This window comes from Balaenoptera musculus, chromosome 6 (genome assembly GCF_009873245.2).
Source record: "Balaenoptera musculus isolate JJ_BM4_2016_0621 chromosome 6, mBalMus1.pri.v3, whole genome shotgun sequence".
Lineage (NCBI taxonomy): Eukaryota > Metazoa > Chordata > Mammalia > Artiodactyla > Balaenopteridae > Balaenoptera > Balaenoptera musculus.
Genome location: NC_045790.1, coordinates 35438435 through 35459968, shown reverse-complemented (window position 1 = coordinate 35459968; position 21534 = coordinate 35438435). Strand labels below are relative to the sequence as shown.

The 21534-nt window shown below is 51.5% G+C and overlaps 1 protein-coding gene across 1 annotated transcript; it reads right to left on the bottom strand.

Annotated features, from left to right (window-relative positions):
• Nucleotides 1–3402: 3402 nt before the first annotated feature.
• On the bottom strand, nt 3403–15371 carry NOL6 (nucleolar protein 6). The gene is given in 27 exon segments (XM_036854467.1): nt 3403–4524; nt 4527–4614; nt 4791–4892; nt 5009–5203; nt 5581–5670; nt 5793–5917; nt 6710–6807; nt 7023–7175; nt 7569–7732; nt 7824–7978; nt 8060–8177; nt 8322–8462; nt 8703–8778; nt 8930–9078; nt 9626–9748; nt 9906–10083; nt 10254–10369; nt 10572–10673; nt 10756–10814; nt 11020–11140; nt 11227–11390; nt 11468–11602; nt 11823–11991; nt 12333–12512; nt 13699–13815; nt 13904–14110; nt 15184–15371. Coding segments are annotated over 27 exon segments (3435 nt in total). The 5' UTR covers nt 15238–15371; the 3' UTR covers nt 3403–4468.
• Nucleotides 15372–21534: the final 6163 nt, after the last annotated feature.

Genomic DNA, 21534 nt, shown 5'->3' with positions numbered 1-21534 from the left:
AGGTGGAACAGGAGCTGGGTCTCAATGCCCCTCAGTGACCCCTCAGTCAGGGTCCAACCTTGGCCTCGTCAGTCTCTAGGAGACCCCAGCTCTGTTCTGTGGAGGTTTCTAGTCTGGGAGAACAGAGGAGAGCTCCCAGACAGGGAAACAGAGACATAGGCTTGTGGTGGACCAGAGTGCTCATGCTCCCACCCGCCACCCCTATCCTTGACCTTGCTCCCCTGGGTCTAATAACAGCTTCATTCTGCTGCCTTGCACAGAAGGGAAGGGCCAAGACTGGCAGGCAGCCCAGGACAGGGGCGGGGCCCGGCTTTTCACTCCTCCCCGCCTCACTGGAGAGATCCAGAGCTCCGGCCTCTCTACTCTTTTATTCCTCATCACCCGACCCCTGGGAAAGCCCAGGCTCAGAAGCAAGGCCTGCAGCCAGGATACATAGATTCTCTGTAACTCCCTGTGTGACCCTAGACAAGTTCCTACACCTCTCTGGGCCTCTTGCAAACCAGAAATATTATCCTCTCCCTCCCTCTTCCAGAAACTGAAGTGGGAGAGGGAAGTGAGTCTCCCTCTGGGTTTGGAACACTCTTGTCCCCCTTAGTTCCCCAGGGCAGCCCAAGATGTCACCTTCTCTCTGCAGCAGAGAGGTGGGCAGGCTGGCCTTTCCCGAGGAAGGTGGGGGTGACTCACGTGCCCCAGGCTTCCCCTCCCCTTTATCTTTATCGCTCACGTAGATTAATCTGTGACTCACAAAGCGAGTACCAGATGTTGAGGAGGTTAGGTGCATATTTATTGGGGTGGAAGTGGTAGGCCTCAGACTAGCCCAATCTGACTTACTAGGTCAGGGACGGAGCAGCCCTCAGGATTTCACTGAATGTACCTGCTGCAAGGACCCCTGGGCTTTGGGGTCTTGCTCTTTTTCTCCAAAGTAAGGAGCTGGGCAGAGGAAAACAGGGTCTTCAGCTAAAAGGATTCTGGTTTAGAGGAGGTTGTCAGATAGCACAGCCCGAAGAGAGGACCCTTTGAGAATTCACTGAATGTGACTACATAGAGAGGCTTGGGAGGTCTGACAGAACTGGGGAAACTGAAGCCCCAAGAAGGGGAAGCCTTTATTTACAGCCATTTAAATTTACAGGAAGGAATCCAGAGTTCCTGCCTCCTGAGAGCTTTTCCTCCTGACTTGCTCTTTAAAAACAGAGCAGGGCTTCCCTGGTGGCGCAGCGGTTGAGAATCTGCCTGCCAATGCAGGGGACACGGGTTCGAGCCCTGGTCTGGGAAGATCCCACATGCCGCGGAGCAACTAGGCCCATGAGCCACAACTACTGAGCCTGCGCGTCTGGAGCTTGTGCTCCGCAACAGGAGAGGCCGTGACAGTGAGAGGCCCGCGCACCGCGATGAAGAGTGGCCCCCGCTTGCCGCAACTAGAGAAAGCCCTCGCACAGAAACGAAGACCCAACACAGCCAAAGATAAATATAAATAAATAAAAATTAAAAAAAAAAAAAAACAGAGCAGATTTTGCCTTTTACAGCAACCCAGAGCTGGAGGCAAAAACCTGCACAAGCAGACTAGTATATACAGATGTGCACACACCCCACTCCAACACACACAGAGCAGACAGATCACACCATACATCACACACAGCTTCCCGCCCCATCCATGCCTACCTGCAAACGCAGAGGCCCACAGGGGCAGACGCACGCGTGGGCGGCGCCATAACACACATCCCCCTGCACACCCTCGCTCCAGCAGTTCCTCCTAGGCTCCTCTCCTTCTCTTCCCCTGAGGCTCCAGCTCCTCATGTCCCCTCTTCCCCAAGATCATGTTAGACCACACCAGCCTCCTCACCTACTTCCCAGAGAAAATCCAAGGAAAACAGGTTGGAGCAAGCATTGAAATTGGAGCCTGGACTTCCTGCTCCCCTCACCCCCCACCCCAAGCTGGAGCAGGGAGTGCAGAAAGCATAGTGGATGTACCTCCTTGGGCTTCTGAGTCATCTGCCCTCTTCCCTTGCCACACTGGGCACCTGACAAAGCCATTATCATGGCTTTTTTTTCTTTTTTTTTTTTTTGGCTGCACCGCACGGCTTGAGGGATCTTAGCTCCCTGACCAGGGATCAAACCCATGCTCCTTGCAGTGGAAGCAGAGTCCTAAGCACTGGGCCGCCAGGGAAGTCCCTATCATGCCCCTTTTTTTTTTCATGCCCATTTTAAAGATGGGGAGGTTGAGCCCAGCAAGGGGAAGTGACTTGCCCAGGACCACATGGGGAGGTAGCAGGGCCAAGGCTCATTTCCCCTGATTGGGACTGGTGTCTGCACTTCTTGGAGCCACGAGCTTACCTGGAGGCAGATTCCACACGCTCCCTGCACTGGGGTTGTGAAGGAAGCTACGAGCCTGAAGCTGACCCTGGGATGAAACGGGATGGTTTGAAACCAGCCTGTACCCCCTGCCCTTCCCCAGAGTCCATGGAGGGACTGCCACATGTGAGGGACTAAGAAAAAGGAAAGCTGAGAAGCCAGGGATGACCACAGGGCTGGGACTGCATCCCTTGTATCTCACTGAAAATACAGCCTGGCACACTGAGGTCTGGAGTACATGAATGAATGGCACAGGGAGAGAGATGGACACAGACCTCGGTTCACACAGCCAATCAGTGTATTCCCTATACTAATTTCAACCCCAGGCCAAGCTGTCCCATGACAGTGACAGACAGGGGCTGGCATAGGTTCACAAAGACTAACAGAATTGGGACAAAATTGGAAACCAGAGTTCCCATGCGTGGCTAAGCATCTTGAGGATGAAACCAGATAGCCAGGCATCCAAGTCCCTCTACAAACACGCCCCCACCTGCCGCTGAACTTGACCTCATTCAGAAAATGAGGATAATGAGGAAAAGCAGGTACTTCATAGGGCTGGTATGATTATATGATCAACTTCCTTATGTAAGATATGGAAAATAACCAAGGGTACCTTATTAGGCAGGCACTCAATAAACCTATTTTTTTTTTTTTTTTTTTGGCTGCACTGCATGGCTTGAGTGATTTTAGTTCCTCGACCAGGGACTGAACCCGGCCCCTCAGCTGTGAGAGCGTGGACTCCTAACCATTGGACTGCCAAGGAATTCCCAACATCAACTTTTTAATTCTCAGGCCTTTCACCATCAAAACCCTACCCATTCTAGGCAGAGATCACAAATCATGATTCTCTTTTCCTTGAAGTCTTCTGGTGGCCTGCCCTGTCCTCCATCTGCCTGGGCCAGGTGCCCCTTCTGCACACACCTGTATCCTACTTGGGCAGAGCACTGTACTAGGTGCCATGAAATCTGTTCAAATATGTTTCCTGCCCTCAAAGAGCTTACATTTAGGAGAGAAGGTCAAAACCATGCGGAAAAGGCAGACAAGCCAATAACATAGGGAAATTAAATGATTTAATTTTAAATCACGGTTTAAGACAAGAGAGGAGTTCATGCCACTTACGTGACTGCAAAGAGAAATGAACAGGCAGTAATTGCTCTAACGTTTCAGAGGAGAGAAAGCGCACCTTAGGCTGAGGGCGAGGAAGGGTTTAAGGAGGAGTCACTGTTTGAGCTGAGTCTGGAAAAACAGCCAGGATTAGGGAGAGGCTGCTGGAAGGGGGGTGCGGACCAGGCTGAAAGGAAGCAGCACCCCCTCCCCCAGGGCACTGGGAGCTCCTGGAGAGCAGGTCTTGTGTTCCACTCACCTCTGCCCCACCACTGCAGGAGCACAGAGCCTGAGGGGCTCAGACACCGGAGGCCAGGGCAGCAATCAGTGCTTTCTGCATCTCTCCTGGATGGGGGACCACCAGTCCCCCTCGCCCCTTCACCCACCCGGCCCCTTCCTGTCCTCTGTGCTTTTCCATGTCCCCACCCCGGGATGCAGCAGAACCAACACAGGAGGGCATTGTGCCCCTTCAATGCGGTGTATTCAGCCCACGTAGCCCCCTCTCCACTGCTCAGTGCTGGTGCTCTGTGACTCTCAGGCAGTGCCACACCTTCTCTGAGCCCCATTTAAAAGGCCTGACGATGCACCGAAGGGCATAGTGAGATCGAGGCACACATCCTGGCAGAGGGGTGGGGACAGAGCCTCAGCCCCGGGCACACAGCCTCTTCTCTGGGCTTCTGCGAGCAGCCTGGGAAGGAAAAAAATAAAAAAGGTCCAGGCCAGGCTGACAAGTAGATGGATCTCCTGGGTTCATTCAGTGTCCCCTCTGAGCTGGCTCCCAGTCCTCTTCTGGTCAGGCCCAGGGGACTCCACAGGGCACCATGGCCCCTGCCTCAATGCTGGGGCATCAGACAGAAAATTGGGACAGGGCTTTGTTGGGGATGATTCAGCATGCGCAGGCCCAGCAAGCCCTCCTTGGAAGGTCCGTATGCAGCAGGGTGGTCATGGCATTGACATCTTGCTCCAGAGGTCTGCAGTCCTGTTGTCCATCTACAGCTTGCTCCTGGGCTGGAGGTCACACGGTCCACCTCTCACTTCGGGCCTCCACAGCCTGGACCAGGCCTTCGCCAGGATGGCAAAGTCCTCCAGGATGGCTTCTACATGGGCACCATCACCAGCTCCCACCTTGAGACACCACCATGCGCCCCTTGTGTTGGAGGCCTGGGAGAATCAGAGAAATGTAGATTGAGGGTGTCACGAGAGGCACACGCAGAGACACCAAAACACACGTTTCACACCTGCCAGCGGGTCACTCGTGGAACCACACACAGACACGCATGCCCATGTGGAACGCATGTACACACTCAGGAACAGACAACTGTCACCAGCCAGCTCACCTTTAAGGGCTGGGGCTGGAAGCTGGTGGGCTTCCAGAGGACGCCGATCACCTTTCCGCCATGCTGGTCATAGAAGAAAAGGGCCAGGTCCCCAAAGGCCTCCTAGAAAAGAGCAGGACAGAGACAAGATTACAGGTGGACACCTGAGAGCCACCTCCACGGCCCCAGCTCCACCTGGATGTCCCCTCCCCAGGGTCAGTCAGCCCTCGAGGACCTACCCTGAGCTGTGCCAGGTAGAGCTGAGGAGGATCGTAGCCCAGCACGGGCATCAGGGAGGAGGGCCCCGGCTCACTAAGCAGGCCCCGGCAGAAGGAGGCAGCGGGCGAGTCCACAGCCTGGCGGTGCCGGGGGATGTGGCGGGGAGACAGGTGGATCAGCACGTCGTACATGTCCAACGGTGGCCGGAACACTGTCTGAGGAGGGGTAGGGGGTGCTCAGCAGTGCCCACTTGGGAGCTGGGAACTGGACCACAAACCCCTCCACATGCCCACTCTGGTTCCCTCCTTCCCTTTTGTCTGACCCGCCCATTATGGGCCCAAATGCTCATTTGAAGGCAGGAACAAGACCCAGCCGGTGGCAGCTTGGGTCCAGCAGGAGGAGCGCGGGGTAGAAGTGCGAAGCCAGGGCCCCGATTCTCCTGCAGGCTCCCCCACTGCCAGGCGTCGTGGGCAGCTGCAACGCCTCCTCTGGATTCAGTCTCACCAAACAAGGGCCCCTAGAGCTCCAGACTTCCATGGTTCAAAGGCAGAGCCCCCAGAGCCCCTGGAGTCAGTCTGGGCCTGGGGCTTACCCTGATGTCCCCAGGACCCTGGGGATCCATTAGCTGCTTCTCTAGGACGGGCAAGGCCTCGGCTGCCAGGACCACGAGCTGGTGTAGGATCTGGGGGGCACACATACATCAGATAGGTTAGACCTGACCACAGGTCTCTCATAGCTCAGGCTGGGCCTGCTTTTTCCTTGAGGGAGAAAACCACACACTTGGGAGCAGGAACGAAATTAAACCTGGGGCGAGGGTCCATCCTGTGTCCATACAGAGCTTTTGCGATCCTGGGGGGTAATGATGACCATGATGGGGAGTTTTGTCCGGGTTGCCAGGAAGACACTGCGGATCTCCACCTGCTCCTCCGCTACGGATGAGAGGGGGTCGGATGAGAGGGGGTCTTGGGTCAGCCTACTCCTCCCCCCAGACACCCTCTACTGCCCTGGGTCCTCCTACTGTACACTTAGCAGCTGCCCATCACAGGGATTTTCCAACATCCCCCAAATGGCAGAAGCGATGAAAGGGACACCGCATCTGCCTCAACTGGGCAGGGTGTTAAACTCCCAGCCCGGGACCAGAAGCAGAATTTTCCACTGCCTGGCACCCTAGTCTGGTTTCCAGGCCTGCACAAGCTGAGGCCTGCCCCTGGCCCCTTCCTGCCCTGGGTTCCCAAACACCTGGGGAATTAGAAAGCTGATACCTTCCTCTCTGCTGGGACCAGAACCTCCTCATATTACAACCAGAAATCATCACTCACCCCCCACGCCCAAGAGGTCTGGGCCTGTATTCTAGCCTGAACCGTTCCCGGCTCCCCACCGTAAGATTTCTCACCTGGTGTTCAGAGTCCCTCTTCCTCTCTCCTCTTCCCTTCACAGTCCCCCAGGTAGCCTGCTTACCACCCCCAGTCCGCTGTGTTTCTGATCATCACGTGGGCAAACCATATCTCTACAGTCTCGGAGCTCCCTAAAAGGCTTGATTTGGTCCTCTTCCTCCTTAACAATTCCCTACCCCCAGGCAGTCAGGGTCAGGAGTGGATATCCGGGATAGGGGAGGCAGAGAGAAAACCCAACAGACTGACAGGGAAAACCCTTGCCTGCCCTATTCTACAATCCACAGAGGGTAGTTCTTGCACTAGTCTGACCCTGATCCTACCACTTACCAGTGAGCTCATTGTTGAGGTTGACAATTAGGGGGTTGTTCTTCCAATCAAAGGTTGATATCAGGAAAAGGAACCGAAGGAAGCCCACCTGGGGGGAGCTGAGAGGAAGAAGTAAGCAAAGCATCTGGGGCCCAGTCACACATGCCCAGACTCCCCACAGTCCAGAGAGCCTAGACCCCTTGGTGTGGACTGCGGGGGTTAAAACCCCTTCTGTCCCTTGGTTCAGCCACCTCTCCCATGTGGACTGAAGCATGGGGGATGAAAGCTGGCCCCAGTGGGACTTCCTGGCTAGGGGAAAGGTGGAGGGAATCACCTGGGAGGGGTGAAGGGCTCAGGGTGCAGGAAAAGGGCAGCAGCCACCAGGTCCAGGCACTCATCGGTGAGCTCCTCACCTAGGAGCTGGGCGCGCACCCACCGCTTGGCCAGCCGAGCCACACCCGAGAAGGCTGAGTGCTGCTGCTGGAGTCTGCGGGGAGAGGAGGGTAGTGGCCATGACAGTGAGGTCTTCAGGGCCCAAGAACAGTGTTTCGGCCCCGCTGCTGCTATTTACTCAACTTTACCCAACACTGGCCTCTGTGCTAATGCATTACACGTACCATCTCACATCTTCCTAATTAATACCCCAAGAGGTTGGTCCTAGCATGATTCCCATTTTACAGATGAGAAAAATAAGGTCGAGGGGAGGGGGAATCCTGCCCAAGGGACACAGCCAGTGAATTGGCAGGGCCAGGATTCTAGCACTTGCCTGACTCCAGAACTCGTATCTCTAACTGGCCTTCCAGAGAGACAGATGGCCAGGAGAGCAGAATGGGGCCAGGAAAGGGTCTACAGACATAAGAGCCTGTGGGGGTGGCCATACCCATGCAAGGTGCTGGTGAGCAGGGGCAACTGCCTAGTGTCCCTCTCAAGGCGGAGGGAGGCGGGAGTGTCCCTCAAGGAGATGATCCCCTCGGGGCTCCGCATCTCCCTCAGGATCTGGGGCTCCCGCTGATAGGCCACACGAATCCGGAATACAAACCCATCCTGTTGGAAGAGGGGATGGCATGGGAGGCGGGGCACCCTGACACCCCTGTCCCCTCCCTCCCTGGGTATCCCTGCCCTACACCAGCCGAACCTTGAGGACATCGGTGTGCGTGGCCGAGGCGCGGCACTGCAGCCCATGCTGCTGCGTCAGCAGCTCTGCCAGGCGCAGCTGGAAGGCAGCCCGGACCCTCCGTATGGCCTCAGCATCCTGTGGCCACTGCCCACTGCCCTCCAGGTGACATACCACTGTGGAGAAGAGTGAGAGGCCTCAGCCTGCGGCCTGGGGTGAGAACAGTCCCTCTCACCCCCTCGCAAGAGCTCCCTCACCAGTCATGGGCTCCACGTAGGCCGGACAGGGCTTGTCAGGCCGGGGCAACAGCGAGGCCCGCTCTCGCAGCTGTTCATAGAAGGAGTAGGCTGGCCGGACTGCGGTTGGTGGGAACACCTATGGAAGAAGCAGGGCTGAGGAAGAGGCCTGGGACTGGGAGGGAGTGCCCAGAGTCAAGAAGCTGGAAGGGAGACTACTGGGTGAGTGGAGCAGAGGTGGGTGTCACCAAGCAGAAAGAGCTCCCTGCCCCTTGCGCCTCACCTCAGTGTAGCGCAGCACTGGGTGAGCTCCCTGCACGGCAGACACGGTCAGCGGCAGACCTTCCAGTCCCCACAGCAAGCGGCTGAGGTCATCGTAGCAACGCACCGCAGCTGCCAGGGCCTCCTCACCTGTGCTGGAGGTCTGAGAGGGAAAAGAAAGACAGGAGGGCACGACCTTTCAGAAGAGCCCGACCACCTGGGATACAGCCATGGCTCAGGCTGCTGCTGCAGAGCTAGAGGGCCCCCTGGGGGACGCTCTGGGAAGTGCAGCCTGCCTAAGGTGGGGCTCTCCACCCCCATCCCCACCCCGCAAATCCAGCCACATAGGCTGCTTACTCTACAGCCCCTAGCCTTAACCCAAGCCCTGAACCAGGGCCCTTACCTCTTTCAGGCCTTGAATCAGTGCATCCAGGAGGCCCCCCGTATAGTGGACACAGGTATCTGGGATGTCAGCATGGCTAGAAAAGGGGCACAGGCACAGTGTGGGCACTGGGGGCCATGCCGAGAGCTACTGGATGTGGGCTGCTCACCCCAAAAGCCTGGGCCAGACCCTCCTAAAAGGCTCCCTGGCCCGTGGCTGCCTCCCGGCATTCAGATGCTAACACTCACAGTGTTAAGAGATGATTGACCACCTGGTGGGGAATAAGGCGCTTCTGGGCCATAGAGGCTGCCTCCCAGACCACAGCTTCCCGAATGGCTCCATCCTGGAAACGCCGAAGCTCGGAGCGAGATCCCCAGAACTGGCGGAAGTCAGCAGCCTGGGAACAGGAAAGAGGTAGTGGTAGAGATCAACAAAGAAGGGCTCTGTCAGAAATCTCCCAACAGGGGACTTCCCTGGTGGCCCAGTGGTAAAGAATCTGCTGTACAAGGCAGGGGACGTGGGTTCAGTCCCTGGTCGGGGAAATAAGATGCCACATGCCGCGGGGCAACTAAGCCCGTGCGCCACAACTACAGAGCTCGTGTGCCTCAACGAGAGAGCCTGCGTGCCGCAAACTACAGAGCCCACGTGCCCTGGAGCCTGAACGCCACAACTAGGGAGAAAAAACCCACACGCCACAACTAGGGAGAAGCCCATGAGCCGCAATGAAAGATCCTGCATGCCTCAACAAAGATCCCGCGTGCCGCAACTAAGACCTGATGCAGCCAAAAATAAACTAAATAGATAATAAATAAATCTTGCAAAAAAGAGAAAGCAGAAAGAAGTCTCCTGACAGGCCTCAATCCAGGTGGCATGAGGACGGTCCACTCCACTCCTTCCAATGCAAGACAGGACCAAATCACCCCTCAGACTCCAGGGCTCCTCACCTCAGGCTGGTCAGCCTCTGGACCCAGCTCGAGAACACTGGTCAGCCCCTCAGGCCGGAGGAGCAATCCCAGGGTCAGGACCCCGGAGTCTCTGTGCTTCGGTGGATCCTGGCTGATGTCCCACTGTAGGATGTAGAAAGGCTGAGCTCAATCCAAGCATCCCACAGCTTGGTCTGGAAACCCACTTTCTAGTGAGAGGGATGGTGTGTCTTTTGTATCCCTTGGGACCCTGGGTCCAACCCCCTCAGTCCCACAAACTCCCCAACCAACACCATCTCACCTCTGAGACTGGGGGCCGAGAGTGGGCCAGCAGGTGCAGCCGGGACCCCAGGCCCTGCTCCAGAAGGGTGGTTAGTGGGCCCAAAGCAGCTGAGACATAGTCCCCACCATGATCCTGCAGCTCTGGCCACAGCTTTAGTCGGTGACATGCTGCCTGCAGGCGACTCAGTGGACGGAGACTGGGGGGGCAGAGAGGGACAATGAGGGGGAATCAGGTACTGCTGGCCCCAAGTATCACCACCCCCACCACCAGGATGATCTATCTGAGCACCTGCCTGAGGACCTTTGCCCCATCACTAGCTCCAGGGACACAGGACTCACTGGCATATCCTGGCACCCCAAAACTTACTGCAGTATGTGGTCAAAAGCCCGGATCATGGGTTTGGGAGTCATCAACAGCAGCTGGAACCCATCATCAGCTTTGCTGTCCAGTAACACCATAGACAGCCGTGCCTCGTGCTGCACCTGGGGCCACAGAGTAAGGAGGGAACTCCCACGTGAGACCACCAGCACTGCACCCCTCCCCTCACGGAACACAGGGCCCAGACCCAGAGATGCGCCTGACCGAAGGTCTCTGGAGAGGAGTTTCTGGGGTTCTGGTGCTGGCAGAAGGGACAGGGTCTGGGCTGGGACATCTGGAGAAGCCAGGAGTGGGCGACACCTGTACCTGGTGGCAAGTGGAGGCAGTGACATCAGCACAGAGGTTGAGACGGCCTGAGAAGTCCAGGAAAACAACAGGGAAGGCCTGGTGGAAGTCAGCCAGGGCCGGCTGGGAGGGGGAGAGAGAAGCCAGTCAGGGCTGGGCCTTAACTTCAGGACGTCTTGCCCAGACTCAGCACTGCCCTACTCACCAGGGAAGGATCTGAGCTGAAGCACAAACTGATCCCGTTGACCGTCAGATCTGTACTGGCTGAAATGAGCCAGAGAAGGTGGGTATATCAGAAGGTATCCCCCTCCCTAGGGACCCAGCCCTCGTGACACCCACTCTCCGGACAGGTGGCTGCAACTGCCTGCCTCTGGGATTCGGTTTGCTCATCTGTCTGAGGACCAGAAACCGAATGATCCCTGATGGGTATGAGTGGGGCCCTTGGCCTTTCGAAGTCCAGCCGCCTCACCCAGAAACTGCAAGGTGCTTCTCAGGACCTGGTAGCCGCTCATGGTGGTATGGATCTTGTGTGTAGACACAAGGAAGGCAACCAGCATGGAGACAAGGAACCCACTGAATCCTCCCAGGCCCTGAGGGAGAGACGGAGGGAAAGGCCGGAGCTCAGAGCCAACCCACCACTCAGTGAGGCAGGGAAGCTGGGCCACTCCCCACTCACCTTGTCCAGTTCCCGCTGCCGCAGCCAGACCTTCAGAAGTGCCACACCATCCTTCAGCCCCGAGGCTGAGCCCAGCACGGTTGATAGCAGCTGTGCATGGGACTCAAGGGCTGTGTCCTGCAGGACCCATGTGTTATAGTGGGGCGTGGGGGGCTCTGGGCTACCTGTGGGAGGAAAGGGGAAGTCATGAGAGGAGAAGTCCCTGCAACACCCTTCCCTCCAACTCCACCTTGATACTCACCATCCCCTGAAGGACTCTGCCCTCGGTACCAGGCAGTGCGCACATTGTTCTTGGACGGCAGCAGGCGGCACGGGCGGAAGAAGTCAGGTGGAGGGCATGGATGCAGACGGACAGTGACCAGACGCTCATCCTTCCCTGGGGGGAGATGGGAGATGCGGAGACCCTGCAGCCCCCTGGAGCCGGAGGAGTCCCTGTACCACCCGCACCGCCCCCCCCCCCGCCCCATTTGAGGGACTTACACCTTTCCCCTCAAACTGGAGGCCCAAGCCTCTCACCTTGGACTTGAGGCCCCAGTTCCTCCCCCACTGGATTTGTCACCCCATACGGTGCCCTCCACCTGGTATATGCCTCCTACCATGCGGCCGCAGCAGCAGCGAGGGTTTCAGGTGGCAGCCATTGGTGTAGGAAAAGCGAACACTGCCAAAGAGTGGGTCTTGGGACAGGTGGTGAGCCAAGTGGGCCAGGTAGAGGGCACGCTTGCGGAAGTAGCGCTGGTTCAGCCCATCCTTGTCCTGTAGGATCTCCTGGAGGGGGTCAGGAGAAGAGAGAGATGGCCAGTCACTTAAGCCCTTGTTGTTGGAGAACTTGGGGGCCAAGACGAAGCCAAGGTCAAAGCTTGGCAACCCCATCTGCTGGCCAGGATGCTTAAGCCAAGGCTAGCAATACCACAACTCAGGTGAGGAAGACAAAGTTCCAAATGGCAAATCTAAGCTCCCTCAGGAGTCTGTTGCAGTGGTCTGTTCTTTGGATTTAGAATTCAGATTTCAATGCTCTGGCAAGCGAGAGGTGGGAAAAAGAGAGGGATCAAGGGATTTGTAGGTGGTGAAATGGCAGACCTCTCCATTCCCCAAACTCTGAACCTCACCCTGGGCATGGTCAATGCCACATCCACATTGATGTCCGGCCGGATGCAGGTGCCCAGAAGGTAACTGCCCACAACAGTGACCTGGGCTGGGGGCAGGAAGCGGAAACAGCCCTTCACAGTATAGGGCACTTGGTGGAGGGGGACTCGAACCCCACCCCGGAGCCATGCCTGGTTGGTCAGCTGTGGGGAGAGAGACAGTGACACGTATTAACTTGACTGCCTTCCTAACATGTCCCCTTGATGTCTAGGAGACATCTCAAATTCAACATGTCAAAATGTTTGAAACCAAACTTCTGATCTTCCTATAAACATGTCTTCCCCATTAAAACAACTCCATACTAGTTGCTCAAGCTAAAAACATTTAAATCACCTTGACTCATCTCTGTTAAGAACACCCATTTCACTTTCAAAAGGTATCCAGACACTGACCACTTCTCTACTCTACCCTAGTCTGAGCAATTTTTCAGTGGATCATTGTACAATAGGTTTCTAACTAGTCTCCCTGATTTCACCTTTGTCCCCCTACATTCTATTTTTAACACAAAAACCTGGGTGAACTTTTTAATACTGAAGTTAGATCACAAACAAAATGCCTGCAGTTATTCCCCATCTTATCCAGAGCAACAGCGAAAGTACTTGTTTTGGTGCACAAGGCCCTGCATGATATGCCCCCTTCCTCCATAACGTTTCTGAACTTACCTCCTTCTATCTTCCCCTCATTCATTCCAAGGAATGTACCAGACCTATTCTTTTTTTTTTTAACTTTATTTATTTTTTTATACAGCAGGTTCTTATTAGTTATCCATTTTATACATATTAGTGTATATATGTCAATCCCAATCTCCCAATTCATCATACCAGACCTATTCTTGCCTTTGAACATTTGTGTTGGCTATTTTCCCTTCCTGGAATGCTCTTCTTCCCTTAGATATCTATATAGCTGACTCACTTCCTTCACACAAATGTCACTTCAATAAGGCCTACCTCAGCCACGCTATTTAAAGTTGCCAACCACTCTCATCCTCTGATATTCCCATAATCCCCTTACCTTGCCCTTCTTCCTTTTTCCATACTACTTACCACCTTCTAACACTGCCATACAGTTTACTTGTCGTGTTCATTATCTATCGTCCATAAGTCTAACACTAGAACATAGGCTGCTTTGTTCACTGATGTACCCTAAGAACACAACAACTGCAAGGCACGGAAGTGTTTGCTAAATGAATGAACACATAATTGACTGCACTCCTAGCTGAGACTCCTGGCAGTGAGAATGAGCTCCCTAGCACCCCATCCCCTTCAGAGAATAGCAAGATCCCTAAGGACCTCTTCTGGGCTTTCCAGTTCCCTCCACTACCTGCCTTACCTCTGTCTCAGGGGTTGAGGGCACCCTCATGATCCGCTGGTTGACCTTCCGTAGGAAAGCATCAATCCGCTCTTTCTTCTTCTCTGACAGCCTCACTTCCTTCAGTAGCTCCTCTACCTGTAAGAAGTGGCAGGGGTGAGTAGTACTTCAGCCTCAGGGTCTCAGGCCCACCTCTCTAACCCAAGCCCCAACCACCCAATGGTACCTGTAAACGAAGCAAGCTGGAATGGAACAGACTCTCAGTCTCCCGAAGGCGATTCAGCTCCTCATTGGTAGGCTCCTTGTACAGTTCTGCTCGGCTGAGCTTCACGGGCTGCAGGAGGCCCTCCACTGGAGAACCAGCCACCGAACGCTTCTTTGAGGATTCCTTCTTCCCCTCCTTGCCTGTGCCTTCCAGAGCTGACGCCATCACCTGCGGCCAATGAGAGGGAGAACCCAGGGTGACATCACAGATATCTAGCATCCACTGCCTGATGTGCCACCATGACAGGACGTGGGTAAAGGCTTTACCTGCTCCTGGTCTCTCTTGAATAGGAGTCAGATTGTGTAAAACTCAGAGTAATTTTTACTTAAAAGAACACTACTGAGCTCTATACTGAAAACTCCTTGAGTTGAGGGTTCCCCATCTACCTGACAGCACAAGTTGCTAGGGGTAGTAGCTGACTGGGCCATTGCCCAAGCCATGCCTCAGGTCCTTGTAAGTACCAGGAGCTTCCTCTTCTGCTGGGTTAATCCTGGGACTTTGCAAATGCCATCTCCACTCTTGCTCTATCCAAATCCTGCCAGGTTACACACATACACACACACAAACACACACACACACACCCTGCCCCAGCAAGCCCTGACTATAAACTATATAAGTATACATTAAGTGCTCAATGATGGAAGAGCCTACTGACTTTGAAGGACACACTCAGTGAATCATCCAATCCTCACAATAATCCTAGCAGAAAACGGACACCCGAACGAAGCCCAGTGAGCTAGAGGTTCCAGTTGGTATGCCTAAACTGTGAGCAGGCTTCGAACCCTGGGCTGCGGGATCCCAAACCTTCTCCCCTACAGCCCTGGGCCCCGTCCCCCTCCACGATCCCACACCCTGGAGAGCATTACTGTAGCGCTCCAGGAGCGCCACCACGTGGAGAGCACAAAACTAGACACAAGAGGGAAGAAGATCCCGTCCAACCTCCAGGAGGACGTCGTCAGGGAAAAGACCCAAGCCGCAGAAGGGGGTGGGGTTTTTTTCAGTTTCAAGGCGTAGAGCTAGCGAACAAAGAGAAGCTCAATTGGCTTTACTATTTCCATCCGGATAATGCCAAGTTCCATCTCCCTTAGCAAGCTCTAATTGTCTCGGTACCCTGGGCTGGAAGCATCAGGGGAAATGGGGCTCTTCCAGAAGGGACCGTTCTCGTGCCCTCGCTAGAGCGCTGTTAGGTTCTGCCATCTCCGACACGTTGCGCATTCCTTCCTCCCAGATGGCTCACCCACCTCCGGCTCCCCAGCAGTTCCGCGATGCTGCGCTCCCGCATGTGCGGGGCCCATCCCTCCCGTACTGCTCCCGCACTTCGGGTTTAAAGTCCACTTGCTCTGCACAACTTCTTCCCACGTTGACAGAAATGCCCAAACAACGGCAGTTATACAGCCCAGACCGACAGCCTTGCTGCGGAGAGCGGAAGCTAGCCTCGTGGCACAGGACTCCACCCAGTTCAAGAGCCATTGGGTGAGTGCCCGACGAGTCGCTCGTCATTGGTTTCTGTCACTCTCCAGGACCGCCCATTATGGGGGAGGGGCCAAATAGGGTTCTCCCATTTACGGCCTCCTTGCGATGCCAGGCCTGAGGCCTGCCCTTAGCTTGGCGGTCGCTTCCTTTTCCTCACTTCCTCCGTTTGGGTCGAAAGGGGAAGGGCGGGGCTAGATTGGGCTCTCTGGGGAGGGTTTGTTTACTTACGCCAGTGAGTCCTTTTCTTTTCTCATCTTATCAATTAACCAATCTCGTCAGTTCTACTTCCAAAGTATATCTTGAGTTTATTCACTCTACTCTGTATTTGCTGCCGAGTTTGGTGCGCATCACATCATCTTGTGCCTAGAATAATGTAACAGCTTTTTTCCAGTTTATTACATTTTCCAAATCTACTGAAACGTTGCAATAATATTATGATGAACGCCCATATACCCTTCACCTACCTATCATAACTTAGTGTTGATGTTTTGCCAAATTTGTTTTGTCTTTATGGTTTTTTTAGAAGCCTGAGTTTTACTTGTTTGTTTAATATTTATTTATTTATTTGGCTGCATCAGGTCTTAGTTGTGGCAGGCGGGATCTTCCTTGCGGCATGTGGGATCTTTCTTTGTGGCGCACAGGCTCTCTAGTTGTGGCGTGCGGGCTCTAGAGCACACGGGCTCAGTAGCTGCGTGGCATCATTTGAGAATCAAATGTTTCTGAAAAACCATGCCTAAGTACTTTGGCCTGTGTCTACCAAGAATAAGGACTATCTCTTATGTAGTCATAATTCAATTATAAAATTCAAGAAATTTAACCTTGATTCAATGCCATTATATAAAGTCCATATTCAAATTTTGCAATTATCCCAATAATAACCTTACATAGTAGCATTTTATTTCCCGGTGCAAGATCAGACATCTATTTAGTCATTATGTTTCTTTTCTCTCTCTTAATCTGGAACATTTTCTGAGCTCTCCCTTTTTTGTTTTTTGTGGGGTTTTTTTGTTGTTGTTTTTTGACAACAGTTTTGAGGAATATAGGACAGTTTCATTTAATAACTTTTTCTTTTAATCTTTTTTATTGAAGTACAATACATATCTCAAGGATACAGCTTGGATATTCACAAACCAAACATACACATGTAATCAGCTCCCAGAAAAAAAAAAAGCAGAACATTTCCTGCACCTTGCCAATCTCCCTTCATTCTGCCGTCTGGTCACTGCCCCCCAACAGTAACCACTATCCCAACTTCTAATAGCATAGGATATTTTATGCAATGGCTTTTGAAGGAATTTTCACAAAAGTGGTCTTGTCCTTCTTCAATCCATTCCACATGGTTACCAGAATGAGTATTCTGCAACTAAAATCCTATCATGCCACTCTCCTTTTAAAAACTCATCAGTGGCTCCCAATTGCACTTAGAATGAAATACAGACTTCTACAAGGCCATGATCAATATATTCTCTCACTTGCTGGCCCATCCTTTTTCTTGACACTCCACCCCTTGCTCGCTGAGCTCCAGCAACATCCACCTTCTTTCAATTCCTTGGTTGTATCAAGTTCTTTCTCACCTCAGAGACTTGAGCCAAGCTGTCTTGCTCTGCCTGGAATGCTTCTTCTTGAATTTTTTTTTTTTCTTTTCATCCCTCAGCTTTCAGTGTAAATATCATCTCTTTAGTTAGGCCTTCACTGATCATCCAACCTGAAATATGTTTTCCCTTATCTCTTCACCCCATTGATTTCCTTTTTAGCACTTTTAAAAATGATTTTTGGTTGGTTGTCAATTGTCTGTCTCTTTGTCCTTGACTGTGAGTCCATGAAAACAAGGACCAGGTCTACATGTCCAATGCCTAGCACACTATACATACTCAATAAATGTTTACTGAATGAATGAATGTGACCACTGTCAACCTTCCAACCTTGTCTCTCATCATCTCCATCAAATTTTAAGCCCCAGCCATACTGAACTACTTGGAGGAGTTTCCCTACTCTATCTTGCTTTCTTGTCCTGGGCCTTTGAACTTATTACCCTCTTTGCTAAGAATGTTCTGACTTTTCTCCACAGCTTTATTGAGATACAATTGACATATAACATTGTTTAAGTTTTAGTTGTACAATGTGATGATTTGTTACACATATATTGCAAAATGATTACCTTGGCTTCCCTGGTGGCGCAGTGGTTGAGAATCTGCCTGCCAATGCAGGGGACACGGGTTCGAGCCCTGGTCTGGGAAGATCCCACGTGCCGCAGAGCAACTAGGCCCGTGAGCCACAATTGCTGAGCCTGCGCGTCTGGAGCCTGTGCTCCGCAACAAGACAGGCCGCGATAGTGAGAGGCCCGCGCACCGCGATGAAGAGTGGCCCCCACTTGCCGCAACTGGAGAAAGCCCTCCCACAGAAACGAAGACCCAACACAGCCATAAATAAATAAATAAATAAATAAATAATTTAAAAAAAAATGGTTACCTCAATAAGGTTAGTTAACATATTTAACATATCCTTCACCTCAAGTAATTACCATTTGTTGTTGTTGTTATGGTGAGAACATTTAAGATCCACTCTTGTAGCAATTTTCAAGTCTATAATACAATATTTTAAAATATTGTCACCATGCTGTACATTAGATCCCTAGAACTTATTCTTATAAGTTATAAGACTGGAAGTTGGTACCCTTTAACCAACATCTCCTCATTTCCCCCACCTCCCAGGCCCTGGCAACCACCAATCTACTTTCTGTTTCTATGGGTTTGGCTTTTCTGGATTCCACATGTAAGTGAGATACTACAGTGTTTGTCTGTTTGTTTGTTTGTTTGTTCGTTTTTGGCCACGCCAAGCAGTTTGTGGGATCTCTGTTCTCCGACCAGCGATTGAACCTGGCCCATGGCAGTGAAAGCTCAGAATCCTCACCACTAGGCCACCAGGGATCTCCAAGATACTACAGTATTTGTATTTGTCTTTCTCTGACTTATTTCACTTAGCATAATGCCCTCAGTGTTCATCCATGTTGTCACAAGTGGCAGGATTTCCTTCTTTATACCTGAAGAGTATTTTGATTGTTAAGGAAGGTTTCCTGGAGGAGATGGGGCTGGTGCTAAGTCTTGAAGCACGATCTGAGTTTGAATTGACTGAGAGGAGAAAGCACCACTGTGGAAGTCGGAGGAAGACCAAAGGGGCCAGAGATTGGTCAACCATTCCTTCCACACTGGATGATACTTAAGAAATGTCAAGCCCTGTGCTGTGTCAAGGATAAAGATAAATAAGACATGATGATCACAAGCCAGAAATCAGGAATAATGCTCTTGCCTTCACATTTCACAGGCTAGTCCCTCTATTCATTTAAAAGTAACCTCAGCGAGGCTTCTTCTGACCCAGCCTCCATATAAAATTGCATCCACCCCAACAGTTTCCATCTTAGCCACCCCCCCAATCACCTTCATTGGTACTCACCAAAACTTGCAATGTTATTTGTCTACTAATTACTTGTTTTTGTCTGTTTCTGTGTCAACCACTAGAATGTCAGCTCCATGAGGGCAGGACCCAGTCATTTGTGTCTCATTCACTTCTGTCTCCTTGGCATTTAGCACAGGGCCTGTCGCATAGCAGGCCCTCAATAAATATTTGTTGAATGAATGAATGGCTCTTTCTTAAGAGCAACTCAGAGGCTGGGAGAAAAATGTAAACAAATAGTTGCAGTAGAGCACGGGGGTGTTATGATATGTACAGATTGCTGTGGGCACATTAGACTAGGAACATTACAGCATGGTGGTTAAAAGCAGTCACACTAAAGTGGGATGGCCAAGGTTCAACTTCAGGTTCTGCCATTCACTCACTGGGTGACCTTGAGTAACTTTCTTAACCTTCCTAAGATTTAGATATTCTAGTAATGACCATGTCGAGGATTTTTGTGAGAATTAAATGAGATTTACCGCATGTGAAGAGCCTGTCACATACTGATGCATAGCAAATGTTAGCTGTTGTTATCAAAGGAAGACTGTGGCTCCTTAAGAGCACTATTCAAGACTTACATGTATTAACATATGCAGAATGAAAAACAAAAACAAAAACAAAAACGGTGGACTCTTTAAAAAAAGTCATTCTAGGGAGTTCCCTGGTGCCCTAGTGGTTAGGATTCTGGGCTTTTACTGCATGGCCAGGGTTCAATCCCTGGTTGGGGAACTGAGATCCCGCAAGCCGAGCAGCATGGCCAAAAAAAAAAAAAAAAGTCATTCTATAAGGTCAGAATTAACCTTTATAAAGCAAATAACCCTCCCTCTCAGTTATTTCACCAAGATTTCCACATCTTTTCTTTTTGGAAGAAAGGTAATAGATTCTTTATAGGAGCCCTGGTTGGAGAATACTAGGTGATGCCATAGAGATTGGGGGAGGGGGTGAAGGTCCTGTTTTCTTTGCCACCAGAGGGCACCAGTCAGTCAAGTCAATCTCTACCTGTCGTGAAACTATAAGAAAGCTCTAGGAAGCTATCTCTGTCATTCATTCTTTGTGTTGTAAGTACCCACTATGCACCAAACATTATAGTAGCTTGTATATGGTTATGAGAAAGATCTGTTGTCCTCCTGGAATTTATAATCTTGAGCACCTACTATGTGTCTGAGAGACCCTATTAGACACGGGGGGAGGGGTGGAGGGTGGGGTTCAATTTGTGATTTGTTGTTGTTGTTGTTACTATCTTCCTGCCCTTGGCTGTGAGCCCATGAGAACAATTACTTAGTGTCTATTTTGTGTCAGACAGCGTGCTGGTTGCTGAGGATCCAGGGATGAATAAGACACAGTTGTAACCTACTAATAAACAATGTCTTACCCGCTGAGATAAAAAGGCATGAGACAAGTTCCATGGAATTTGAGTTCCTCTGACCTGAGTATGGAGTCTTAAGTACGCAGCAACTCTTTAACACACTAGGCTGTGAGCTTCCTAGATAGGTATATGTTTATTAGTCACCCATCTTAGGGTCATGGCATTGTGAATATTTAGTATGAGTTTGTGAGTTGATCTGAGTCCAGAGACAGGCTTCTGGTCTGGGTGCCAGGTGTATGTTCCAGTGACTTAGGCTAGGGATCTGCCATCTTCTGGGTCAGGGTGGGGCTATGATGAGTTTATGTGGGTGAAATGCTTTGAAGATGAACTTTCTGCCTATTTGTCTACTCACAGCCTTGCTATTAAAAGTGTCAACATCATCTCCCACGTTTCCAGGTCAGCAATCTCCCTAAATTGAATGGTGGAGGAGGGGAAGTCAGAACCAGTCAAACACCATCCTTTGGGGAGGAGGGGCTGAATTGACTAAAATACGCTCTAATTCCAGTGGAGTTTAGTCTCAAAACTGAGGGAATAGAGTTGGGAGGCTAAGGAATAATTCTTTAAAATACTGAGGCCTCATCTCTGAGAAAAAATAACAACAACAACAAAATGAAGGGGCTCTTTCATTCTGGATTGTGCATAGTGACTTCCTTCTAAAGAGTACAGTATAGAACGGAGGTAAAAAGAGTAACTTTACAGTGGAGAAGAGTGGCTGACATATTCCGTCAGCCAGGTGACTGAGGTCAATATCAACACTAAGTCATGTTGATATTATGTGTTCTTGATATGATGTGATGAAAATATCATTTTACTCCTGTGATCTCCCCTTCAAAACCCCAAAACTCCAGTTTAATCATGAGAAAAACATCACAAATTCTAACTGAGGGACATTCTACAGTATCCTTGACTAGTACTCTTCAAAACTTTTAAGGTCATCAAAAACAAGGAAAGTCTGAGAAACTGTCACAGTCAAGAGGAGCTTAATAAAACATGAAAACTAAATATGGCGTCTAGGATAGGCTCCTGGAACAGAAAAGGGACTTTAGGTAAGAACTAAGGAAATGTGAGTAAAGACTTTAGTCAATAATAATATATCAGGGCTTCCCTGGTGGCACAGTGGTTAAGAATCCACCTGCCAATGCAGGGGACACGGGTTCGAGCCCTGGTCTGGGAAGATTCCACATGCCGCGGACCAGCTAAGCCCGTGTGCCACAACTACTGAGCCTGAGCTCTAGAGCCTGCCAGCTACAACTACTGAGCCCGTGTGCCACAACTACTGAAACCCATGCACCTAGAGCCCGTG